Genomic DNA, 24,964 nt, shown 5'->3' on the forward strand with positions numbered 1-24,964 from the left:
TGTTTTCAGTAATTATATTCAGGAATATAGTATTCGTGTTTTATAACTGTTGCATGTGTAATGTCAGATAAAGCAAATGAATGTTTAGTGAATATTCTAATTTTAAATGTAATATAGAGGAGCTTAGGGAAAGTCGTTAGAGTCTTCTGTTTAAATTATATATATGATGGATTCATGATTAATCCATCTACCTATCTACCACCCATTTACCTATTTACCTGCTGGCTTTGTCCACTCAAAATTCTAATAACATTGACCATTCTAATAAATATCATCATTCCTAGGTTCAGATTGTTGTATTGCAATAATTTTTCTTGATGTGAGAATCTAGGGCTTCTTGGAGAAATGACTGATTCCAGATTTAGAACAGGAAATCTATAAGAGGAGCTTGAAACAGATGAATATGTTCAATTGCCCCATGTGGATGAAATTAGCAAAACCCACATTATGGAAAACTCTACTGTCAAAATACCTGAGTTCTTCAACAAGTAGATTGGAAGAAAGTGAATGGGCTATACAGAGAATCTATCGATTAAAGTAGACTTAAAACATATAGAATTACAAAATGGACAACACTAAGTTATAATATGTAACAATTCAAACTAGGATGATTAAACTGTTCAGGAAAGCAAGGCAGTAATTTCTTAAAAGTTGAGAATTGTAGTTTTTGCTGATGATGTGAGCATTGCAATTGTAATGGAACACACAAATGGATTTATGTGACTGCTATCAAACTTCTGTTTCTTGATCTTGGTAGTGATTGCAATTATTATGAAGTGGTTCACCTTGTAACAGTTATACATCATGGAAGCAGACAGGGTGGCTGGTGAGAGTGGAGTTGGAGGCAGATGTCCAGTGTATTGAGAAAGAGTGCATGCTAGAGTGGGTGGATTTTCATGTTTATTATTTGGTATTCATGACTGGATTTCATCTTATTGAACATATACATTTATCTTCGTAAGATATATATTCTTCATGAAGTATTTGACATCAACCTTGTGTAGAAAATAGTAGAGACAGGTTATGCAGTTGAGGAGCAGGAGAGGAATGTTTTTTCAACCTGAAATGTCCTTAATCTTTTTAGAATGAGAAGAAGTTGTTCTCCCTCTTTTACTCTCTAGATTTCACAAGGAACAAGGGCTTAGAACTAAATGTTGATGAATTACTCTAGTGCTACTGAATTTTGTCTCCTTGGTTTCCCTCGCTCTGAAGAACTACATTATATCCTTTTTGCTCTATTCTTCTTTTTCTACTTGGTGACATTAATGGGAAACACAGTCATCATCGTGACTGTCTGTGTGGATAAACGTCTGCAGTCCCCCATGTATTTCCTCCTTGGCCACCTATCTGCCCTGGAGATCCTGGTCACAACCATAATCGTCCCCGGGATGCTTTTGGGATTGCTGTTCCCTGGGATGCAGACAGTATCTTTGTCTGCCTGTGTTGTCCAGCTCTTCCTGTACCTTTCTATGGGGACATTACTTGGAGCAATGGCTGTGGACTGTTATATGGCTGTGTATAACCCTTTGAGGTGCAACATCATTATGAACAGACACACCTGCAACTTTGTGGTTCTTGTGTCATGGGTGTTTGGGTTTCTTTTTCAAATCTGGCCAGTCTACATCACACTTCAGCTTACTTACTACAAATCAAATGTGGTGAACAATTTTTTTTGTGACTGAGGGCAATTGTTCAAACTATCCTGCAATAATACTTTTTTCACGGAGTTTATCCTCTTCTTAACGGCTGTTTTGTTCTCTTTGGTTCTTTGATCCCTACAATTGTCTCCTACACCTACATCATCTCCACCATTCTCAAGATCCTGTCAGCCTCTGGCCAGAGGAAATCCTTCTCCACTCGTGCCTCCCACTTCACTTGTGTTGTGATGGGCTACGGCAGCTGCTTGTTTCTCTACTTGAAACCCAAGCAAATGCAGGCAGCTGATTACAATCGGGTGGTTTCCTTGATGGTTGCAGTAGTAACTCCTTTCCTCAATCCTTTCATCTTCACCCACCGGAATGATAAAGTCATAGAGGCCCTTCGGGATGGGGTAAAATGCTGCTGTCAACTATTCAGGAATTAGCCTTGCTCTGAGGCATTTTACATGATGGAGCACTTAGTATGGATTCTAGAATAATCTGAAAAGAACTTGTTCATCTTTGAACTGCATCATAATTATTACCATTATCAAATAATTAGTGTGCAACAAAAGACTTTTAAGTTACAGCTACGGTTTTTAATATGGTTAGTTGTTACTTGAAACTCAGTTTATTATTTTTAAGACATGTCTTGCTATCTATCTAGCTATCTATCTATCATCTGCCTTTCTTAAGATATAATGATTTCACAATTAAACTTTGAAAAATTAAATGTCAGAGATAGACTATCTATATAGTCTAGAAAGTAGACTAGTGGTTGCTTAGGGCTGAGGGGAATGCAGACATAGGGTAGTGATTGCTAAGGGGTACAGACTTTCTTTTTGAGATGATGGCTGTAAATATCTATGAATATACCAAACACCATTGAACTGTACATTTTCAATGAGTTAATTTTATGGAACGTGAATTGTATTTCAATAAAGCTATTGGAAATAGTATATTAGATGGTGAAGAAGTATTGTGAAGAAAAGTGAAACAGGAATGAAAGGGAATATCTCTTGCGGGAGTGTTGAAATTTCAAATAAGGTTTTCAGGGAAGGATTGAGAGAGGTAAGATTGAGGGAGGTAAGGTGGTGATACATTTGGAAACCTGTTAAAGAACATTCCAGGCATAGTGAGTAATAAGTGGGAGATCCTAGGGAAGGCATAGCAAAGATGCTGAAATGGAGTGTGCAAAGGAGAAAGCAATTGCAGTCAGAGTGGTAACTAGAATGCAGACCATGTAGAGCCTTGTGAGCCTTTTTTTTTTTTTCCAGGTACTCATAAAGATAATATTATTTTACTTTTTTTTTCTTTTTTTTCTTATACTTTATGTTCTAGGTTACATGTGCACAACGTGTGCCATGTTGGTGTGCTGCACCTATTAACTCGTCATTTATATTAGTTATTTCTCTTAATGCTATCCCTCCCCCGTCCCCACACCCCATGACAGGCTCTGGTGTGTGATGTTCCCCACCCTGTGTCCAAATGTTCTCATTGTTCAATTTCCACCTATGAGTGAGAACATGTGGTGTTTGATTTTCTGTCTTTGTGACAGTTTGCTGAGAATGATGGTTTCCAGCTTCATCCATGTCCCTACAAAGGACGTGAACTCATCCTTTTTTATGGATGTATAGTATTCCATGGTGTATATGTGCTACATTTTCTTAATCCAGTCTATCACTGATCGACATTTGGGTTGGTTCCAAGTCTTTGCTATTGTGAATAGTGCCACAATAAACATATGTGTGCATGTGTCTTTATAGTAGAATGATTTATAATCCTTTGGGTATATACCCAGTATTGGGATCACTGGGTCAAATGGCATTTCTAGTTTTAGATCCTTAAGGAATCGCCACAGTGAACCTTTTAAAGATGTTTGCTCTTTTCAGAAGCACATTGGAAAACCATCACAGGGAACTGAAGAAGAGTGACAGAATCTGTTTAATGTTTTAACAAGATCATCCTGGTTGCTGGATGAACAATACATGAAAGGACAATAAAGGGAGAAGGATGAAGGCCAGGTGGAGATTGCATCAGTTAGATTTTGCTATATGAGATATAACCAGAAAACTCCAGTGGTATACAGTGATAAGCTTTTATTTTCATGCTTAGAGTTTCTGCTGATCTGGGGTGGCTCTGCTGATCTCAGGTGGATTTGTTCATGAATCTAAGGGTTGTATGGGGGTTGGCTGACCTAGGCTGGGCCCACATTTGAAGTCATGAACAGTGTGCCTTTGATCTCCATGTGGCTTGGCCACAACATTTTTGAGGCACCCTTCTCTGACTTGGGCAGATTTTTATTCGCATATTATAAATGAGTTAACAAGTTCTGAAAAATTAAGTGGCTTGCCTACATTAAGCTTCTGGCAAATTGAAAAGCTACTTCTTGGATGAAGATCTCAACTTCAAATCCTCCACAAAATGCTTCTCCTAATGTCTAATGCCATTGAGATACCTAGAGGAATGTTATTTAATATGTGCAATACTTTTTTGCGATAGGTATTACTACCCCATTTTATCAATAAGGAAACTAAAACCAAGAAAGGGTAAGAAAACTGTACTGATTCACACAGCATATTAGAAGCAAAGTCAAAACTCAAATTCAAATTTCATTGCCTTTTTTTTTAAAGCATGCCACTGCTATCTAATAAATATCACATTTATCTAAGCTTGCAAGGATCCAGGAACTCTCCCAATGATAAACTTAAACCAAAGCCCACATTTTCCCTATCTACTCCCCACTCCCACCCCAGGCCACTGGGCTCCTTTTAGGACCTGCACAGAAGTGTCTCCTAATCTTGGGGGAAATTTAAACTGTCTACTAAAGAAATCACTAGATGTCTAAATTTCCTGATCTTAAAAGTTTGCAGTTATTCTGTCATGAAACAGGAAGTGAAGCAACTATAGTTCTCTCTTCTCAAAACAGAAGGATTAGGATTTCCTTTCCGTTGTCTGAGTTCTGGGGCTTGCCTTTGGCTAGAATTCTGTTGATTTTTCTCTCCACCTAGACTCCGCCTTACTTCCCTTCTCAACGGTAGCACTTATTCTTCGCCAACACAGTCAGAGAACTTGTATCTCCACAGGCTGCTAATATAATTCCAATTTCTACCCCATCTCAAACACAAATTACTTCTGGTGATTCTCTTTAAGCAAGTTCAGACACCTGATGTGTTATCTCATTTTTAAAAATTGTAAATGGCCATGCTAAGGAGCCAAAAATGATGAAACCTAGGAATGCAGAAACAGAACTTAGTGTTTTAATAAAAAATATGATTTACAACATCTTGTTTGGTTTGCATATAATGATATGTACAGTCATTACTGTGGTACATTGTTATTAGACACAAAATGGTATGCATTGTACTTAGGTGACTATTATTTCCATCAGTTTTATACATGGTCTTCCTTATGGTTTACTTATTCTTACTCAAAACACACAAGGCATCTCTTTTCTGTTTCTCATGCACCAAGCAGGGTAAATAGCTGATGTCTTGTGAATGTAGAGAACAGCCAGGGTACTCCAAGACTTTTCTTCCCCTTTCTTGCCTTTCTTCCAGTATGGCCAAACGAACGCTCTGTTTCCTGTCTCAGGTGATTTCCATTTGACCCTGATGTTCCCTTTCTACTATGTGCTTATTCCTTGCCCCCAGCCAATGTTTCCCTGAGCAACCCTCCTGTTTTTCTATTGCTTCATCAGCTGGACCTATTCTAGATCAATGTGATGCCAACCAGTGCCAGGCTCCTTGGGTCAGTAGGCTGTGCCTGACATCAGGTTCTCTCTAGAACTGAAGGGACGAATATATTGTGATTATTGTTGCCTAAGAGACCATCCAAAATTTTAAAAATATACTCAACAAATACAGTCAGGTACTCAAAACCTTCAGAGCAAAGGAAGCCTGCTTACCTAAATTTTGGTTACAAAGGAGTTACATATGTTATAATGGAGTTTCAGAAATATGACAAGGGAATTTTTAGCTTAAGTATCTCTTCAGGGCTTTGCTGAAGAACAGAAATCTAGTGTGTTTTGTTCCCTTGGCTGTCTGGTTTTCTTTAAAGGGGTCTCCAAGAAGGTTCCTATCCTGACCAGACGTCTCTCCATTCCCATAAACAATGCTGCTGTCCGTGCTGCTCCAAGCTCAGCACTAGGAGCCCTCCCCAAGGCCCAGCCTTCGTTCAGACTGAGGAGAGCCTCTGCTACCCCAGCTTGTGGAGTTAGGAGGGGCATGTGAATGGGGTTCCCTTGAGAACAGAGATGAGGTCACAGGAGCTATGTTTATCCCTCTTCCACCATGGTAATCCCTAAATAATGTTTATAATTGCTCACTCTACAGTTGCTCCCTGGTAGTACGGTAGATACTCTGAAGATAAAATAAAACAAACCCTGTCAACAGGCTAGGCCCTTTTGATCAGTCGGAAATGCTCAGTACTACAGAAGCAGACCTCATCTCTATACCAACTGAGTTGTTTCCATAAGACCGATCCTGTCTCCTGGAGATGGCTAGCATCCAGTCCCCCAGTGCAGAAGAAAGAAGCTCAGTTTCTCAAATGGGCAAGGACCGCTGCTGGTAGACAGATAGGTAAGTAAAAGAATCACTGGCCAGAAGACCTGTGTGGGTTCAAAAAGAGTTGCAAGTATGGTTCTTGTCACAGGGAACTGTAATCATTTGGCATTCTTCTCACAGATCCTGCGGTACCTGATGTCACATGATGCAGCATCAAATGTCTTTGTTAGGCCAATGGTCGCACAGTTGAAATTCTGATTCTGATTGGTAATACTAAATGAGAAAACAAAACAAAACAAAACAAACAAACAAAAAACAAAGCATGGTAATGGCCCATCACTGTAGCCCAGGATCTTCCTGATTCCAGAGGGAGAGTCTTGCAGGAATTTTACCTGGAGGGGCAGCGGACTACCAGGCCCACACAGGTCTCCATTTGGCTCAGATCCCGCTCCTAATCCAGCTCCACAAATGCAGCTGTAAACCGACCCTTTCCTGTCAGCTCTTCTGCGAGCTTGTAAGGATTCACAGTCTTGGACTAACTAATTCACTGTGGCGTTCGGTTAGAAGCATCTCATGGGCTGTCTCATCTTACAAAAGCACTGTTTAGGACAGTACATGTGTTCACAGCGGGAGGACAGGAAGGAAAAGGAGAGAGGTTGTGCATCCCTTTCCAGACCATAGTGGCTTCAGAAAAACTTGGTGGAGGTATTTGTTGGCTCTCCCACCTCTTTTTCTGTCATTCAGTCTGTTTCAGTCTGACTGAAAAGACTCTGATTTCAGAGAAATGTCATGTGTTTTGGACTAGCTGTATGATATTTAACACATTTCTAAGTTTTGCTTGTCCTCAGTTCAACTGTCTGTGAAATGGGGAGTGATAAAAGCTTTTCATGTAGCATCATGGGGAGTATTTCAGGAAACAACATATGCAAAGTGTTTAGCATAGTGCTGTCATTAAAAGACACTGAATAAATATCAATTTCCTCCTCTCTGTAGGGAATCCCAGTTACAGGCTGGGGGACTGACTTGACCTCTGTTTGAATCACTACTTTCGCATAAACACGGAAAATTATTGGTGTTCTCACCAATCCTAATCTCCATGGAACAATTCACAGGAGACAGCTCTTGGGGGTCAGAAGTTCATAGCTTTGAGGCATAGACAAGTTGCTTATAATAACCTTTATTTAGATAAATAAATAATTCCACATCTGGGGAAACTTGTAGGTACTTTGTAATAAAATGTGATCTGTGGGTTAAAAGATGAAGCCCTTTTGATCAGTCAGAAATGCTAGGTGTTATAGAAACAGATCTCATCTCTATACCAACTGGGTTGCCTCCATAAAACTGACCGTGTCTCCTTGAGATAGCTAGCATCCAGTCTAGACTCATATCTAGTCTGTTTGAAGTCAAGAAACTAAGCTTTTTTGATCAGTCAGAAATGCTCAGTGCTATACAAACTAGCATCTATAGAGAGCTACGAGATACATCAAATGAGTGCTATGTATGTGAATTTGTTTGGATCCTGATTTGAATAAAATTATTTGCTATATGAATACTCTTCTCTCTCCTTATGAAAGTTTGATCTCTTTCATAAGAAAAAGTTTATTAAAATGTGTCTCAGGGAATAGATGGGTTGGAAGAAAGGAGAAGAGCAGAATAGAGTCAAGTGTCAGCGTTTGAACTATTCCAGAGTGAACCCACCAATCTCAGGTTTGGTCTTTTGAAGCAAACCAAGATCCCCAGGAAACTGTGGGATGTTCACGTACTTGCCATTGAACACAGAGTTGTTGATCCAACGCCATCTTTTCTCTTCATGGTTGTAAATTAAGCCAATAAAATACTTCTCTGTATCAGCTATGTCCTGAAGAAACTTCTAGAAATTAAAAAAAAAATTTCAACAGCGACTCTTTTAATGATGCCTCTCTTGAGTCAATGTGCCCATGATTGTATCTGATCCTGGGAATAAGGAAGGCTGGTAGGGAACTCTGAAACTGGCTATAGCTGGGACTCACCACTAACCCTAAAGAAGTCGTTGTCAGGCTTCACAGGGAATCTGGAAAGCCTGAGGTCTTGTTAAAACAGATTGCTGGGCTCCTGGTTAAGTAGGTCTAGTGAAGGGAACCAATAATTTACTTTTCTACAAAATGCCCAAGTGATACTGATGTTTCTGTCCAGGGACCACACTGTGAGAATGAAGGGGAAGGGGTACTATACAATCGGAAATAGGGTCATTTAAAAAAAAAAAGTCATGCTTCTATCCATAGGATTGTTTTTGTTGCCAGAAATTTTGTATGCTAAGTAAGGCTGAATCAAGTGTTAACAAAATGTGTTTCTATTTATTGAATACTTAGGAAAGGAAAACAGTGAGATTTAAAAGTATATTGCTTTTAGAAGTGTAATCCAAGAAGAAATAAGCAAGTGCTTGTTGAATATTTGCTAATTTGACACTAGTCCTAGACATCTTTGTTCTGTATTTTATTGATAAGTTATAAATCATTTCAGCCAGAAGTGTTTCCTACACCTCCCATAATCAGTGGGTATCCAAGTCTTATTCTTTCCATCCCCATGGCTATTTCCTTAGTTTCTCCCTTTTCAATGTTCTCCTTTTCTGAAATATCTTATTTCATTACTTTTTAATTAATTACTGAATGTTCTCATTTACCAAACATCTTTTGAGTGTCTATTATGTGCCATGCATTGTGTTAGGCTGAGGATATGGAAGCAAATATATTTCTCCTCAAAGAAATTACGATCAAGAGGGTTGGCAAACTACAGCCAGTGGGCCAAATCCAGACTTCATCCTGTTTTGGTAAATGTTTTATTGGAATGCACCCATGCCCATTGTTTACATACTATCTATGGCTGCTTTCAAGTTACAACAGCAGAGACCAATGCCCTGAAAAGCTTAAAATGTATATTATCTGACCCTTTTAAAAAAAAGTTTTCTGACCCATGGTCTAAAACCAGAATCCTTAATGCTAAACTCTCACGCTGGAAGCCATGGATGGTTTCCCAGGAAAACTATGAAACCACTGGAATATTATGAAAAATATTTTGCTTATGTAATGTTTCTGGGAAGAGGTACATAGATTTTATCACCATTTTAAAAAAGTCAGTGGTCTTTGAACCACTGATTCCAGAGTGAGAGTCTGTTTGAAGAACCACAGGTTTAATGAGGGAAGACAACCAACTTAACTAGCATAATGAGGTATCTCAGGTGTAGTCCTAGGGAATTATATGCTAGATCTGGAAGAGGCAGAAAGGAGGAAGCGATCATTCTACATAGATCTGAAGTTTTTCTAGAATGATAGATGAGGTGATACCTGAGATGAATTTTAAGCTAAGTTTGTCAGACAAACTGTTGGGGAGAGTATGGACTTCTGGAAGACAGCATGGATTATAGGCAGGCGGGGAAGCAGCCTGGAGCATTTGAGGAACTGCAAGATGCTCAGTATAGTTAGTGCAGAGGTGGCAGGGAGGTGGTTTGAGAGACAAGGCTGGAGAGAAGGCAGAGGCAACACTGTGCAAGGCCTGATACGAGATAAGGTACATGGATGTGCTTTGGTCGAGGAGTAGAACGAGGCAGACATCCGGGCCAAAGTGACTCAGTGAGTTTAGGGAGCAGGCATATATATATATATATTTATATGCTTGCTATATAACCTGTTTGTGTAAGCTCATGCTTAGCTCAGAGCCACTGTTGTTTGAAAAAGGTACAGTTGACCTGCCGATGTTGTGCACGCAGCTTGGCTCGGCTCAGTGTGTCTTAACATGGTACAGGCGCTGGTGCCCAGAGAAAGAGAGAGCGAACCAAGGCTGTCCATCTTGCAGATGGACAGAGGGGAGCTAGGACACAGCTCAGCATGCACTCATGTCCAGAGGGAGAAAGAGTTAAGCTGCTGACCCTGAACACAAGGGAGAGCTGGCTGTGCAGCCAGCCAGACAGTGCGAGAAAGCTGCTGATGAAAGAGTTGCTGAATAAAACTACATTTCACCTGCTTATGGCCCCCTGAGTGTTCTTTCAGCTATCTGCCACCCAGGCAGGACCTGAGCATGGGCTGGAACCTGACCGTGAGTGTGACATTTGGCGTGGTCATGAACCTAACATATGCCATGCTAGGAGAACTGGGGTTTAACCCATTTTAATTTGGAAAATGGCACAGTTTAGAGCCTTAGAGGTATTATGATGTCAGTTCTGAGGAGGATAGCTAGAAAGAGTGCAAAACAGGAGGCAAGGAGATGGATTAGAAGAATTCTGAAGAAATCCAGGTGAGAACTGAACTATTTGTTGTGGGCCTAGAGAGAAAAGGACTTGGTTAACAAATAATTGAGGAGGAAAAGATAAGGTAAAGTCCTAGAAAACTCTTAGCCTTCAATCTTGGGTGACATGAGTACTCACCAGTATTTGGAATGTAAAAGGAGTAGCGGTGGGGTCAAATATAATTGACTCAGTTTTGAACATAGTGAGTTTGTGGGACTCTTGAAACGTCAAAGTGGAATTTGGTATACCTGTTTGGAGGAGAAGGATGAGCTGGAGATACAGACTTGAGAGTCGCCGGCAAACCATTGGCATGATGACTTTGTCTTTTTCTTTTCCTTTTTTTTTTCGAGACAGAGCGTTGCTCTGTTGCCCAGGCTGGAGTGTAGTGGCACAATCATGGCTCACTGCAGCCTCTGCCTCCTGGGTTCAAGCAATTCTTGTGCCTCAGCCACTTAAGTAGCTGGGATTTCAGGTGTGCACCACCTCACCTGGCTAATTTTTAGTAGAGACATGGTTTCACCATGTTGGCCAGGCTGGCCATGATGACCTTTTTCATCACCAAGGATTCAAATTGGGATCCACAAAACTTAATGGGTGTGGCAGACTTGTCACACTTGCTTCTCCCCTTTGCCTTCCCTCCTTCCCTCTTTTCATTCCCCTGTCTTGCTCCTGTTTTTCTACCTTAGGACATTTTCCCTTGCTACCTGGGTACTTAGCCCTAGAGGGTTTGTAGCATCCAGATCCCTTGGTCATCTATTACCAAGATTCAGAAAGGAGATCATCTTACAAGTTCTTCTAAATCACAGGAGGACTTTTTAGAGGAGAAATAAAGGGATAGAAGTGAGAGAAGCAAGAGTATAGTGTATGAGGCACAGATTAGAGTATGGGTTGCAGAGTCAGAGAGATCTGAATTCAATTCTGTGTTTTGTTATTTGACCTTGGGCAAATTACTTTTCTGTGCCCTAGTTGCCAGTTATAAAATGTGGATAGTAATGCATCTTCATGATTATTATCATGATCATCTACTGCAAATTCAGTTCTATGACCTGATTCTCAGTTTTTCACATTACTAATTTTGTCAATTCACGTCTTCCTTGTTTACTAATTGACATCACATCTATGAGGTATTCTTTTAGTTGTTAAACAACTTTTACACACATCATCTCATTTGGTCATTTGCTTCACTTTAAATATCTCGGCCCATCCCCAGGATATCAGCTCATTACTGCGCCCTGTAGAAAAAACCACAAGGTGTGAATTTCTGTGGTTAAATGAAACTGAAAAACATGCTGCTTCACTGCTACTAAGAAGAGTCTCCTAACCCCCAGTCCAGAACAAATAGCTTCAGTTTTTCAGCCAGCCACCTCTCCATTCCTCACTCAATCCCATCCCCGCTTCCCCAAATTTCCACCCCATCCCACCCACTGAGGCTGTGTAGAGTGTGTGGCTTTACTGTACCATTCCAGTGTCCTCACCAGTTTCTCTGGTGTGTTGACAATTGCCAGTGTGGATCCTTTTCTTTTGCAAAAGTCCCTGCTTTCATTCCAAGATGATTCAGAAGTAGGTAAGAGAAAACATCTTTCTTGATAAAATTCCCAGTCTTTGGGGCAGACTGAAGAGGTCCAAGAAAGGAGAGTATGAGTTTACTGGTTTGGGGTATAAATCCTGGAATTAAGTGATGAAATAGCGATACATATTTTTGTTTTAACGATTATATTGGTAAAAATTATTCTCCATCCAGGAAGAAATTCCACCCAGTCTAGTCTGGTTCCCTGACAATAATCTAAGGAGAATAAGGAGAAGAGCACAATGGTTGAATAGAAGTTTCCATTAGTCATCCCCCTACAGGAACACCAAATTTGACAACTATCTACACATAAAAAAGCACATACACATGTATGAGAACAAAAAATCAGATGAACACGCAGTTCCTGGGTAGCTGAAAGAGGCACTGCAGAGGGTAGGAAAGACAGTCTTGAATTGCTGACACCACCCCTGCCCTATCCCTGCTGCAGTGACAGCATGGCATGGTGAAGTCTGTGTGCATGGGAGAGGGAGTGTGCAGGGATCATGAGACTTTACATTGGACTCAGTGCTGCCCTCTCACAGTGGAGGGCAAAATGGACCGAACTCAGCTGATGCCCACCCATGGAGGAAGCATTTAGATGAGTGCTAACCAGAGGGGAATAACCCACCCAGTGGTTGAAACTTGACTTCTGGCAAGTCTTGCCCACTGTGAGCTGAATGGCTTTGGGGCCCTAAATAAACTTGAAAGGTATTCTAGGCCACAAGGACTACAACTCCTAGGCAAGTCCTTGTGCTGAGCTGGGCTTTGAGCCACTGGAATTAGAGGGCACCTACTGAGATACCAGCCAGGGTGACCAAGGGAATGCTTGTGCCATTGCTCTCCCAACCCCAGGGAGCACAGCTTGCAGCTCCAGAAGAGACCCTTGCTTTCTGCTTGAGAAGAGGAGAGGGAAGAGTAAAGAGCACTTTGTCTTGCATCTTGGATGCAAGCCACAGTAGAATAGGGCACTAGTCAGAGTCGTGAGGTCCCCATTCCAAACTCTAGTTCCTGAAAGACATTTGTAGATACACCTGGACATACCCTGGGCCAAAAGTGAATCCTCTGTCTTGAAGATAAGTACACAGTTCTGACAGGACCCCTCACCTGCTGATGAAAGAATTCTTGGCCCCTGAATAATAAGCCGCACTCCCTAGGTAGCATGTCATGGGCCTTGGGTGAGACTGAGATGTCTCGGGCTTCAAATGAAACCCAGCACATTCTTCTGCTAGAGAAAAGAAGAGAGAAAAGTAAAGGGGGCTTTGTCTTGCACCTTATGTAACAGCTTGGCCACAGAGAAGTAAAGGTCAGCTCTTGGGGTCCAAGATTCCAGGCCTTGACTCTTGAATAGCATTTCTGGACCTGCCCTGGACCAGATAGAAGCCCACAGACATAAAGGGTGGGTTTCTAGGCCTGGCAGCATTTGTGGCAAGCTGACCAAAGAGCCCTTGTACCTTAAACAAAAATCAGTGGTATTCTGGCAGTGACCCTGTGGGCCTGTGATGGTAGTGGTCATAGGGTGAAGCTCCACTGCCTGAGGAAAGGGGAGGGAAGAGTGGAAAGAACTATGTCTCATGATTCGAGTTTCGGCTCAGCCACAGGAGGATAGAACACCAGGTAGATTTATAAGGTTTTTGACTCCAGTCCTTGGTTCTAAGACAGCATCTCTGGACCTATTTAAGGCCTGGTGGAACTCACTGCCCTGAAGGGAAGGTCACAGGCTTGGCTAGCTTCACCATATGCTGATTATAGAGCCGTAGGATCTTGACAAAACATAAACAGTACCCAGGTAGTGGTTGTAGTGGGCCTTGAGTGAGACTCAGTGCTGTGCTGGCTTCAGGTCTGACCCAATGCAGTCCCAGTGCTGGTGGTCACAGGGATGCTTGTGTCACCCCACTCCCAGCTCTGGGCAGCTCAGCACAGAGAAAGAGATTCTGTTTGGGAAAAAGTAAGGAAAAAGAACAAGAGTCTCTGTCTGGTAATCCAGATAAATCTTTCAGATCTTATCCAAGACCAAGCAGGTGGGTACCTGTACGAGTCTGCAAGACCCACAGCGTTACTGGGCTTGAGATGTCCCCCATGCAGATAGAGCTTAGGTCACAACACCCGAGTCCTTTTGAATACCTGGAAGCCTTCCCAAAAAGGACAGATATAAACAAACCCAGATCATGAAAGCTACAATAAATACCTCTCTTCTATGCCCAGACACTGATGAACATCTACAAATATCAAGACCATTCAGAAAAACATGACCTCACCAATTGAGATAAATAAGACACCAGGGACCAATCCTGGAGAAACAGAAATATGTGACCTGTTAGACAGAGAATCCAAAATAGCTGTGTTGAGGAAACTCAAATAAATTCAAGATAACACAGAGAAGAAATTTAGAATTCTATCAGATAAACTAAGAGATTGAAATAATTAAAAAGGATCAAGCAGAAATTCTGGAGTTAAAAAATGAAATTCGCATACTGAGGAATACATCAGAATATTGTAATAACAGAACCAGAGGGGTCACAGATGTCAAAGGAGACAAAAGAAAAAAGAATAAGAAACAATGAAACACATTCGTAAGGTCTAAAAAATTGCCTCAAAAGGGCAAATGTAAGAGTTACTGGCCTTAAAGAGGAAGTAGAGAAATAGATAGGGGTAGAAAGTTTATTCAAAGGGATAATAACAGAGAACTTCCCAAACCTAGAGAAGGATATCAATATCCAAGTGCAAGAAGGTTATAGAACACCAAGCAGATTTAACCCAAAGAAGCCTACCTTAAGGCACTTAATAATCAGACTCCCAAAGGTCAAGGATAGTGAAAAGATCCTAAAACCAGCAAGAGAAAAGAAATAAGGTACAATGGAGCTCCAATATATCTGGTAGCAGACCCACATTGTTACTAGGCTTGGGATGTCCCCCAAGTGGAAATCTTACAGGCCAGGAGATTTAATATGCATGGCATATTTAAGTTGCTGAAGGAAAAAACCCTTTACCCTAGAATACCATATCTGATGAAAATATCCTTCAAACATGAAGAAGAAATACTTTCCCAGACAAATAAAAGCTGAGGGATTTAATTAACAGCACACCAATCCTATAAGAAATGCTAAAAACAGCTCTTTAATCTGAAAGTAAAGGACATTAATGAGCAATAAGAAATCATCTGAATATATGAAATTCACTGATTATAGTAGGCACATGTTAAAACACAATAATCATAACAGTGTAACTGTGGTATGTAAAGTACTCTTAAGTAGAAAGACTAAAAGATGAACCAATAAAAATGATAACTGCAACAAATTTTCAAGGCATAGACAATAAAAACAAAGTTATAAATGGAAACAACAAAAAGTTAAAAAGTGAGAGACAAAGTTAAAATGTAGAATCTTTATTAGTTTTCTTTTTTTGCTTACTTGTTTGTTTATGTAAGCAGAGTTAAGTTGTTATCAGCTTACAATAATGGGTTATAATATAGTATTTGCAAGCCTCATAGTAACCTTGAATAAAAAAAATACAGTAGATATATGAAAAACAAAACGCAGGAAATTAAATCATACCAAAATCACCTTCACTAAAAGGAAGACAGGAAGGAAAGAAAGAAGGAAAAGAAGACCAAAAAACAACCAGAAAGCAAATAACGAAATGGCAGAAGTAAGTGCTTACTTATTAATAATAATATTGAATGTAAATGGATTAAACTTTCCAATCAAAGTATGTAGAGTGGCTGAAAACAAGACCTAATGATCTATTTTCCACAAGAAACATACTCCGCTCCACCTATAAAGATACATACAGACTGCAAATGAAGGGATAAAAAGAGACATTTCATCCCAATGGAAGCCAAAAAAGAGCAACAGTAGCTATACTTATATCAGACAAAATAGATTTTGAGACAAAAACTGTAAGAAGAGACAAAGAAGGTCACTATATAATGACAAAGGGGTCAATTCAGCAAGAGGATATAACAATTGTAAATATATATGCACCCAATACTGGCACACCCAGATATGTAAGGCAAATATTATTAGAGCTAAAGAAATAGATAGCCTCCAATACAACAATAGCTGGAGAGTTTAACACTCCACTTTCAGCATTGGACTGATCTTTCAGACGGAAAATCAATAAAGTAACATTGGACTTAATCTATACTATAGACCAAATGAACATAATAGATATTTATAGAACATTCTATTCATCAGCTACAGAATACACATTCTTTTCTTCAGCCCATGGATCATTCTCAAGGATAGACCATATGTTAGGTAACAAAATAAGCCTTAAAACATTCAAAAAATGGAAATGATATTAAGCATCTTCTCTGATCACAATGGGATTAAATAGAAGTCAATAATAAGAGGAAACTTGGAAACTGTACAAATACATGGAAATTAAACAATATGCTCCTGGATGACCAATAAGTCAATAAAGAAATTAAGAAGGGAATTGAAAAATTTCTTAAAACAAATGATAATGAAAACACAGCATACTGAAACCTATTGGATATTAAGATGGAAGTTTATACCTATAAGTGCCTACATCCAAAAAAAAAAAAGGAAAAACTTCAAACAAAACATCTGATGACAAATCTTAAAGAACTACAAAAGCAAGCACAAATTAAACCCAAAATCAGTAGAACAAAAAAAATAAAAATCAAAGCAGAAATAAATTGAAATGAAGAAAACAATACAAAACATCAATGCAAAGAAATTTGGCTTTTTGAAAAGATAAATAAAATCAATAAACCTTCAGCCAGACCAAAAACACAAAAGAGAGACGACCCAAATTAATAAAATCAGAGATGAAAAAGGAGACATTAGAGACATTACAATGGACGGCACAGAAATAGTGACTACTGTGAGCAACTATATGCCAATAAATTGTAAAGTCTAGAAGAAATGGGCAAATTCCTAGACACGTACAACCTATCAAGATTAAACCACAAAGAAATCCAAAACGTGAACAGATCAATAACAAGTGATGAGATGAAAGCCATAATAAAAACTCTCCCAGTAAAGAAAAGCCCAGGATCCAATGGCTTCACTGCTGAATTATGCCAAGTATTTAAAGAAGAGCTAATACCAATCCTGCTCAAACTGTTCTGAAAAATAGAGAAAGAGGGAATACTTCCAAATTTATTATATGAAGCCTACATTACCCTGATACCAAAAACAGACTAAGACACATCAAAAAATGAAACTACAGGCAAATATACCAATCAATATTGGTGCAAAACACCTCAACAAAATACTAGCAAGCTGAATTCAACAACATATTAAAAAGATCATTCATCATGACCAAGTGAGATTTATCCCAGGGATGCAAGTGTGGTTCAATATATGCAAATTAATCAGTGTAATACATTATGCCAACAGAATGAAGGACAAAAACCATACGACCATTTCAATTGATGCTGAGAAATTATTTGATAAAAGTCAACATCCCTTCATGATTAAAACTCTCAAAAAGCAGGGTATCGAAGGAACATCCCTCAACAAAATAAAAGCCATATATGACAGACCTACAGCCAGCATATATTGAATGGGGAAAAAATAAAAGCCTTTCCTGTAAGATCTGGAACATGGCAAGGCTGCACACCCTTTCATCACTCTTTTTCTCCATAGTACTGGAAGGCTTAGCTAGAGCAGTCAGACAAGAGAAAGAGATAAAGGGCATCCAAATTGGAAAGGATGAAGACAAATTATCCTTGTTTGCAGATGATATGACCTTATATTTGTAAAAACCTAAAGATTCCACCAAAAAACTATTAGAACTGATAAACAAATTCAGTAAAGCTCCAGGATACAAAATCAACAGACAAAAATTAGTAGCATTTCTACATGCCAACAGTGAACACTCTGAAAAGAAATTAAGAGACTAATCCCATTTATAATAGCTACAAATAAAATAAAATACCTAGGAATTAATTTAACCAAAGAAGTGAAAGTTCTATACAATGAAAACTATAAAACATGGACGAAAGAAATTGACAAAGACACCAAAAAAAAAAAAAAAAAAGGAAAATTATTCCATGTTTGTGGATTGGAAGAATCAATATTGTTAAAATGTCCACTCTACTCAAAGCCATCTACAGATTTAATGCAATCTGTCAATAATCCAATGACATTATTCACATAAATAGAAAAAATTATCCTAAAATGTACATGGAACCACAGAAGACCCAGACTATCCAAAGCTATCCTAAGCAAAAAAATAACAAAACTGGAGGAATCACATTACCTGATTTCAAATTATACTACAGAGCTTTAGTTACCAAAATGCCATGGTACTGGCATAACAACAGACATATAGACCAGAACAGAAGAGAAAACTCAAATAATTCTATACATCTACAATAAACTCATTGTCGACAATGGTACCAAGAACATGCATTGAGGAAGGGACATGTCTTCAATAAATGGTGCTGGGAAAACTGGATATTCATACGCAGAAGAATAAAATGAGACCCTTATCTCTTGACATATACAAAAACTAAATCAAAATGGGTTAAAGACTGAAATCTAAAATCTCAAGCTATGAAAATACAAGAAAACCTTCTGGAAACTCTGTAGGACATTGAAGTGAGCAAAGATTTCTTGAGTAATATCCCACAAGCACAGGCAACCAAAGGAAATATAGAAAAATGAGATCATATGAAGTTAAAAAAGTTTCTGCCCAGCAAAGGAAACAATCAACGAAGTGAAGAGACAACCCACAGAATGGAAGAGAATGTTTGAAAACTACCCATTTGACAAGGGATTAATAAGCAGAATATGTAAGGAGCCCAAACAACTGTATAGGAAAAATAAAAAAATCTAATAATCTAGTTAAAAACTGGGCAAAAGATCTGAATAGACATTTCTCTAAAGAAGCAGTACAAATGGTAAATAGAAATATAAAAAGGTGCTCAACACCATTCCTCATTATAGAATTTCAAATCAAAACTACCATGAGATATCATCTCAACCCAGTTAAAATGGCTTTTATCCAGAAGGCTGGAAAGGATTTGGAGAAAAGGGAACCTTATACACTGTTGGCGGGAATGTAAACTAGTCCACCTATGGAGAAGAGTTTGGAATTCCTCAAAAAACTGTAAATAGAGCTACCACATGGCCCAGCAATTCCACTCCTCAGTATAGACCCAAAAGAAAGGAAATCAGTATATTGAAGAGACATCTGCACTCCTATTTTTATCGCAACACTCTTCACAATAGCCAACCTATGTGTCCATCAGCAGATGGATGGATAAAGAAATGTGGTACATATACACAATGGAGTATTACTTGTGCATAAAAAAATCAGATCCTGTTATTTGCAACATGAATGGAACTGGAGATCATTATGTTACATGAAATAAGCCAGGCAGAGAAAGACAAACTTCACATGTTTTCACTTATTTGCAGGAGCTAAAATTTGAAACAATTGAACTCATGGAGATACAGCGTGGAAGGATGGTTACCAGAGGCTGGAAAGGGTAGTTGGTGGGGAGGTATGGGGGAGAAGTGGGACTTGTTAATGGGTACTAAAAAATAGAAAGACTAAATAAGACCTAGTATTTGCTGGCACAACAGGGTGACTATAGTCAAACATAGTTTAATTGCAGATTTAAACATAACTAAGAGTATAATTGGATTATTTGTAATACAAAAGATAAATGCTTGAGGTGATGGATACTCCATTTACCCTGATCTAATTGTTACATATTGCATGCCTTTATCAATATATATCATGTAACCTATAAATATGTATACCTACTATGTACTCAGAAAATTTTTAAAAAGCCAAAATAATGTATGTAAACAGAATGAACTGGAATGTCTTTATGGTCCCTTTGAGAAAAAAAATTCCATAAGAATAACGACAATGGGAGAAGTCTCTAAGAATTCAGTGCATGAGAACCTAGGGGATGGAGAGTAGGTTGTAACCTTGCACTTTACCTGTTCCATAGCTTCTTGTGGGAATGAAGCCGTTGGGACTTGGGGAACTGCTCCCAAAAATCTGTGAGACTTAAGTGAAAAGAAAACCTGAAGGTTATGGTATGACAAATACAACACAGAAACAGAAACATCAGAGCATGGGCTGTGTGACTATCTGAATCATGCAGATGACTAGAAGCTCTTGGCAACTCTGAGCTAGAACGTTTCAGACAATTTCTTTCTTTGAGCCTTCCATCTAACTACTGCCATTATTTGTCATGCTTGACACCCAAATCCTATTTCATGTCTCCTTTTTTTTTGATGTAGCGGTAGGCATCAAATCCGGAGAAAAAGAACAGAAGAAAGGAAAAGTAATGGAGGAATTTAGTATCAGAGAGAAACTCTCACACTCCTATCTTGTATAAACCTTTGACAGTGTTTTCTCCAAAGGACTGTTTGCAGTACTTCTCCCCCAGACTCCACACAGCACCTTTGCTGTTCTTTCTATTTCTGGTGTTCCAGATTCAATAGGAAAATTCATAATCCTGGGCAGCTCTGGGACCCTTTTCTCATTAGCACTGTATTAGCTCTAAGGGTTGAGGCTAATTGGAACAAAATTTCAGGACCAAGGGGATATTAGCAGACAAGGAAGCAAGTGAACTTTAGGGAGATTTTCTATAAGCAGGGAAGGGTCCATTCATTTCTAGAAATCCATATAGGGGCCTCATTTTCCTGGGAACAGTGACTGTCTGAGCAGGCAGCTACAGTGACTTCAGAGGCTGGTCAAACATCTCATCGGGGCGCCAGTTATTTGTCCATTGTGGTTGAAGACCATTTTACTCTGACATCAAATTAGTTACTTACATTTATCTTAATGAAACAAATTGGCATTCACTTTTTATTTAGTTTATAGACTCTAAGATGTTAATAGCCTGGTTTTCATCAGAAACTACTTTGAGATTATAACTTAAGGACTCAATAAGTATTTTATGGGTATTTTTTCCATACAGCTCACTGTATTGGGTTGCCTCTGTTGATACTAGGATAAATGAGAAGTGGTCTTTCTCCTAACGATGTCAGTAGTAATAGGTGTCTTAACAGGAAGTGAGAGGATGTTGTTGGGAAAGGCTTCAGGAGGAAGCTGGTTTAACAGGGACAGGAGAACCATGCCCCGCTCATCTCTCTATCTCCCATAGCTCCTGGCTATTAAACACTTTCACATTCTATTACAATGATTAGATATAAATCATCCCATATCCAGAAGAAAACTTGAGGATCAGAAATTTCCCTCAGTCTGCTCTTGGTTTTCTCATATGTAAAAGAAGGGGAATTAATTAGAAGATCTTTATGGACCATTGTACAAAAGAATTTCTTGGGAAAGGAGGCTGTGTGGAAGGTCTCTAGAAATTCAGCATAGAAATAGCGGGAGGAGAGGGAGAAGATTTACCACCATGCAGATTACCTGTTCCATAGCTCCTGGTGGTGGTGAAACCATCGTTACTTTTGTTAAAAATCTGTGGAACTGAAAAGAAAACCAGCTGTTGGCTCAGCCCCAAATGTGACTGCACGATGAATATGGCAAACACGTATCAGCACAGGGGCTGCTAGGGTACTGTGACTATTAGTGGGAAATACTGAACTCTCTGACTCAGTGAAGATGCGTAAATGTGGTTTTGTGACTACATTCACTTATTCCTATTTCTTTCCTGCTGTCTGACATGACAGGAATTGCACCTTCAGATTGCATCATGGGGAAGACGCCTCTTAGCTAACTACTGCCTCCTACTCACATTTCCTTCCTCATTTATTTTCCCTACTGGCTACTGGGGCTGGAGAAGATTCTAGTTTCTGATTGCAGTAAAATCCTTTCCTAGGAGGCTTCTTTTACTAAGCATTTGGATGAATTAATTTATATGTACACAGAGAGAAATTTCTTTCTCAGTTAAATCCTGTTACATTATAATTCAGCTCTCACCACGGCCTTATCATTGGGTTGAACTGGAGCTGTACTTTTAGATTTTGGCAACAATAACAAGCACTGCCAAGTACTTCAGCTGAGATCACCCAACTAATACTCCACTAGCAAAAGCTTTGCATGGGGGTCTAACCATCAGAGACTGTTAAGTTCTATATCTCCAAGGTAGACCAAGGAGCCTGGCCCACTGTGTGTGCTGGGGAGTGAGAAAGGCATTGCCAATTGACCTCAGATTGGGCCAGTTAGTCTCAGATGGAAAGACTTGGGTATGAAACCTGTATACACAACCTTGCCTTCTAAGAGAAGAGTCAATGAGCCAAACAACGTGGAGGTTAGGGCAAGAGGTTGCCCAAATACTCACAATAAAGTAGAAAGAAAGTCATTCCGACAACTTTAAGCACCACCACAATAAGCCCAGAGATGATCATGTGCCAGTTCATGGTGAAGGAGCTGCAGGGGCCTGTGAAGATTAGAGCAGGGCAGCATCAGAATTCGGAAACAAGGCTGCTTTTCACCAGGACATATTCCAGCCTCTCGCTCAGAGTACCCAAAGCAAGACAGACTTGGAAGACAGGCATGATATTGATAGGTACCAGGAGGTGACCCAGCATGGGCCCAGAACACAGAAAGAAACAGGTATTGATTGGAGCCTTGGAACAGTCATGCTGCCTCTCCTTCTGGACAGCAATCTAGGGTCTAGAAGTAATTCCCTACTCTGGGCCTCAGCCTTGCCCTATTTGTGGCCTCCCAAATTCTGTCTAATAATTAAACCCTCTCCTGTATTTTGAGAACCTTTATCCTTGAAATGACCCTTGTTCCCAAGGACCTGGGTTTGTAGCTTTCACCATACTGACTTAAGTTGTCAGAAGCCGCCGGGCGCGGTGGCTCAAGCCTGTAATCCCAGCACTTTGGGAGGCCGAGACGGGTGGATCACGAGGTCAGGAGATTGAGACCATCCTGGCTAACACGGTGAAACCCCGTCTCTACTAAAAAATACAAAAAACTAGCCGGGCGACGTGGCGGGCGCCTGTAGTCCCAGCTACTCGGGAGGCTGAGGCAGAAGAATGGCGTGAACCTGGCAGGCGGAGCTTGCAGTGAGCTGAGATCCGGCCACTGCACTCCAGCCTGGGTGATAGCGGGACTCCGTCTCAAAAAAAAAAAAAAAAAAAAAAGGTTGTCAGAAGCCTCAATCTTCCAAATACCAGGGGTAGGAGACAGACAGGACAGGCATCCCTGAAGGTCTTGGCATTGCTCAACAGTCCATGCAGCCAGGACAGACAGACAGACTCACCTCTTTCTCCCTGGAAGGCTAGGCTGGATTGCAGATGGGGGTCTTCCTGGTGGCCCAATGCTTGGTGTGGCAGGCAGGGGCCCCGCCTCCTGAGAATATGCTCCTTCTGCCCAAGCAATGTTCTTCCTTCTTCACAGTCTCTGCCTTGGTGGCATCCCCGCGAAATACTTCTTCCTGTTCAGTGTTCTTGGCAAAGGGAGCAGGCGGGGCAAAGAAGGGAAGAGAGTCTGTAGTCCTAGTGGTGGCAAGAACAGAGTTCCTGCCAGGGGAGTTCTAATACAGGGGAACATTTTAAGGACAATTTGGAGAACGAAATACGTCAACATAGACTCACCCTTCCTCTGTGTCTAAATCTCCTTGAAATACAGTGGGGAGAGAAATGTAGTAAAGTTTTAACAAATGTTGAACCTGGATAAAAGGTAGCTGGAAGTTATTTGTACTTTCCTTACAACATTTCTGCAAGTCTGAAATTATGTCAAGTTAAAAATGTTAAGAAAAGAAATCCAGTTGAAGACACTAATATTAATGAGTAGGTCCTTGCTGTTCCATTTGCTCCATTTGCTGCAGCTCTGCTCAGTCCCCTTTATCATGGACTCCTCTCTGGCACCACCTGCTCACCTTCCAGAAGTGTTTCTTGAGCGTGGTACTCTGCTGGATACAGCAGTGGGCTAGGGTGAACAATACTCAAGTCCTATTATCAAGGAGTTTTAAATTGCATATTAAATTTGAAAATTTGCTTTTATTTTCCCTGCTATGAAAGCTACATGTACTCATGACAAAAAAAAAAAGTGGCTGGAAAATATTAAAAAGGAAAATTGAGAAAACAAAAAACATTTATAACCTTGTACATTTAGTTATAGTCATTATTAGCACCTCAGGGTGCATCCTTTCTAAAGGAGTAGGCAGATAGAAAGAGGGATGGATGGATAGATAGATAGATAGATAGACAGACAGATAGAAAATCACTGGTTCACATAGAACAACAGGAACATATTGTACAAATTGTTTTGTAATCTATCCGCTCAAGATTAAGCTAACACTATTTTATATATATATCTTTTGATGTCAAAATACAGATTTTGATAATGTATTATTTAATATGTGCATAGCATTCAGGGGTAAAAGTATATGATTTATTTATTCAGGTGTAAAAGTATATTATTTATTTAACAATTGCATAACCACAAATCTTCTAGTAAAGTGTGGTGGACAAGAACAAAGTTTTAGAAATCAGTCCTGGTTTTGATTCCTGGATCTGACCTTCACTAGCTGAACATCCTTGATTAAGTTACAGAGTCTCTTTAACTTCCATTTCTTTATCTATAAATTGGAGTAATTATAGTAAATACCACATAGGATTGTTCTGAGAAATGAGCAAGGTAATGCTTATAATTTCAATAGCGTGATACTCAGCATCTTAACATAAATCCTTAGTATTCTAACTATTTTCTAAAACACCCAATGCACAGTGAACAGCTAAGTACATGCATCCTTTTACATGTCCCTAAGAATTTTCTTGGGCTAAGTTATCAGAAATGTAAATGCTGGATCAAAAAACATGTACATTTGGAGGGCTTTGGAACATTAAAGTTGTGTTTTGTTTTACTTGGATAATCCTCTGAGTTTTTGAAAAATCTCATTGAACCTGATATATCTGGTCACAAGGTAATTACTTCTAGACCCTAGATTGCTGTCCAGAAGGATCCACATATTTGTTGGACAATAAATATGGCCAATTATCCCAACTATGTTAGGAAGTATGGGATTCAGGAGACTTGTCATTATTTAGAAACTTTCCAACAGAGACTTTCTGAATAAATAAAA

General features: G+C 39.6%; 2 protein-coding genes and 1 long non-coding RNA gene across 5 annotated transcripts; 2 read left to right on the forward strand and 1 right to left on the reverse strand.

Annotated features, from left to right (window-relative positions):
• The first annotated feature begins 1,151 nt into the window (after positions 1–1,151).
• On the forward strand, positions 1,152–2,083 carry LOC105511200 (olfactory receptor 9A4-like). The gene is given in 2 exon segments (XM_011941317.1): positions 1,152–1,746; positions 1,749–2,083. Coding segments are annotated over 2 exon segments (930 nt in total).
• Positions 2,084–3,563: 1,480 nt separating this feature from the next.
• CLEC5A (C-type lectin domain family 5, member A) lies at positions 3,564–23,338 on the reverse strand. Of its 3 annotated transcripts, none has more exons than XM_011941318.1 (7): positions 23,141–23,311; positions 22,211–22,309; positions 21,337–21,396; positions 19,896–19,964; positions 11,876–12,012; positions 7,906–8,012; positions 3,564–6,415 (listed from the first exon to the last, which is right to left on the reverse strand). In XM_011941318.1, exons 2-7 carry the CDS (start codon positions 22,287–22,289, stop codon positions 6,301–6,303), a joined length of 567 nt encoding a protein of 188 aa, XP_011796708.1. In that variant the 5' UTR covers positions 22,290–22,309; positions 23,141–23,311; the 3' UTR covers positions 3,564–6,300. The 3 variants fall into 3 exon arrangements, with proteins under 3 accessions (XP_011796708.1, XP_011796710.1, XP_011796709.1); XM_011941319.1 differs by having other exon boundaries at positions 6,064–6,415; positions 7,906–8,009; positions 23,141–23,245; XM_011941320.1 differs by lacking the exon at positions 19,896–19,964 and having other exon boundaries at positions 23,141–23,338.
• Positions 5,972–8,034, forward strand: LOC105511202. Its single transcript, XR_001001687.1, has 2 exons — positions 5,972–6,217; positions 7,761–8,034. It is a non-coding gene; the product is annotated as an uncharacterized LOC105511202 (long non-coding RNA).
• Positions 23,339–24,964: the final 1,626 nt, after the last annotated feature.

The sequence above is a fragment of the Colobus angolensis genome, unplaced genomic scaffold (assembly GCF_000951035.1).
Source record: "Colobus angolensis palliatus isolate OR3802 unplaced genomic scaffold, Cang.pa_1.0 Scaffold2, whole genome shotgun sequence".
Classification (NCBI taxonomy): domain Eukaryota; kingdom Metazoa; phylum Chordata; class Mammalia; order Primates; family Cercopithecidae; genus Colobus; species Colobus angolensis.

Bases quoted from the DNA above. Each gene is read 5' to 3' on its own strand.
- CLEC5A (XM_011941318.1), bottom strand. From the start codon at position 22,289: ATGAACTGGCACATGATCATCTCTGGGCTTATTGTGGTGGTGCTTAAA. The intron at 12,013-19,895 runs GTAAAGTGCAAG...GGACCTCTTCAG, and splicing joins CACAAGAAGCTATGGAACAG to TCTGCCCCAAAGACTGGGAA. The intron at 8,013-11,875 runs GTGAGGACACTG...TTTAATTTCTAG, and splicing joins TCAACACACCAGAGAAACTG to AAGTTTCTTCAGGACATAGC.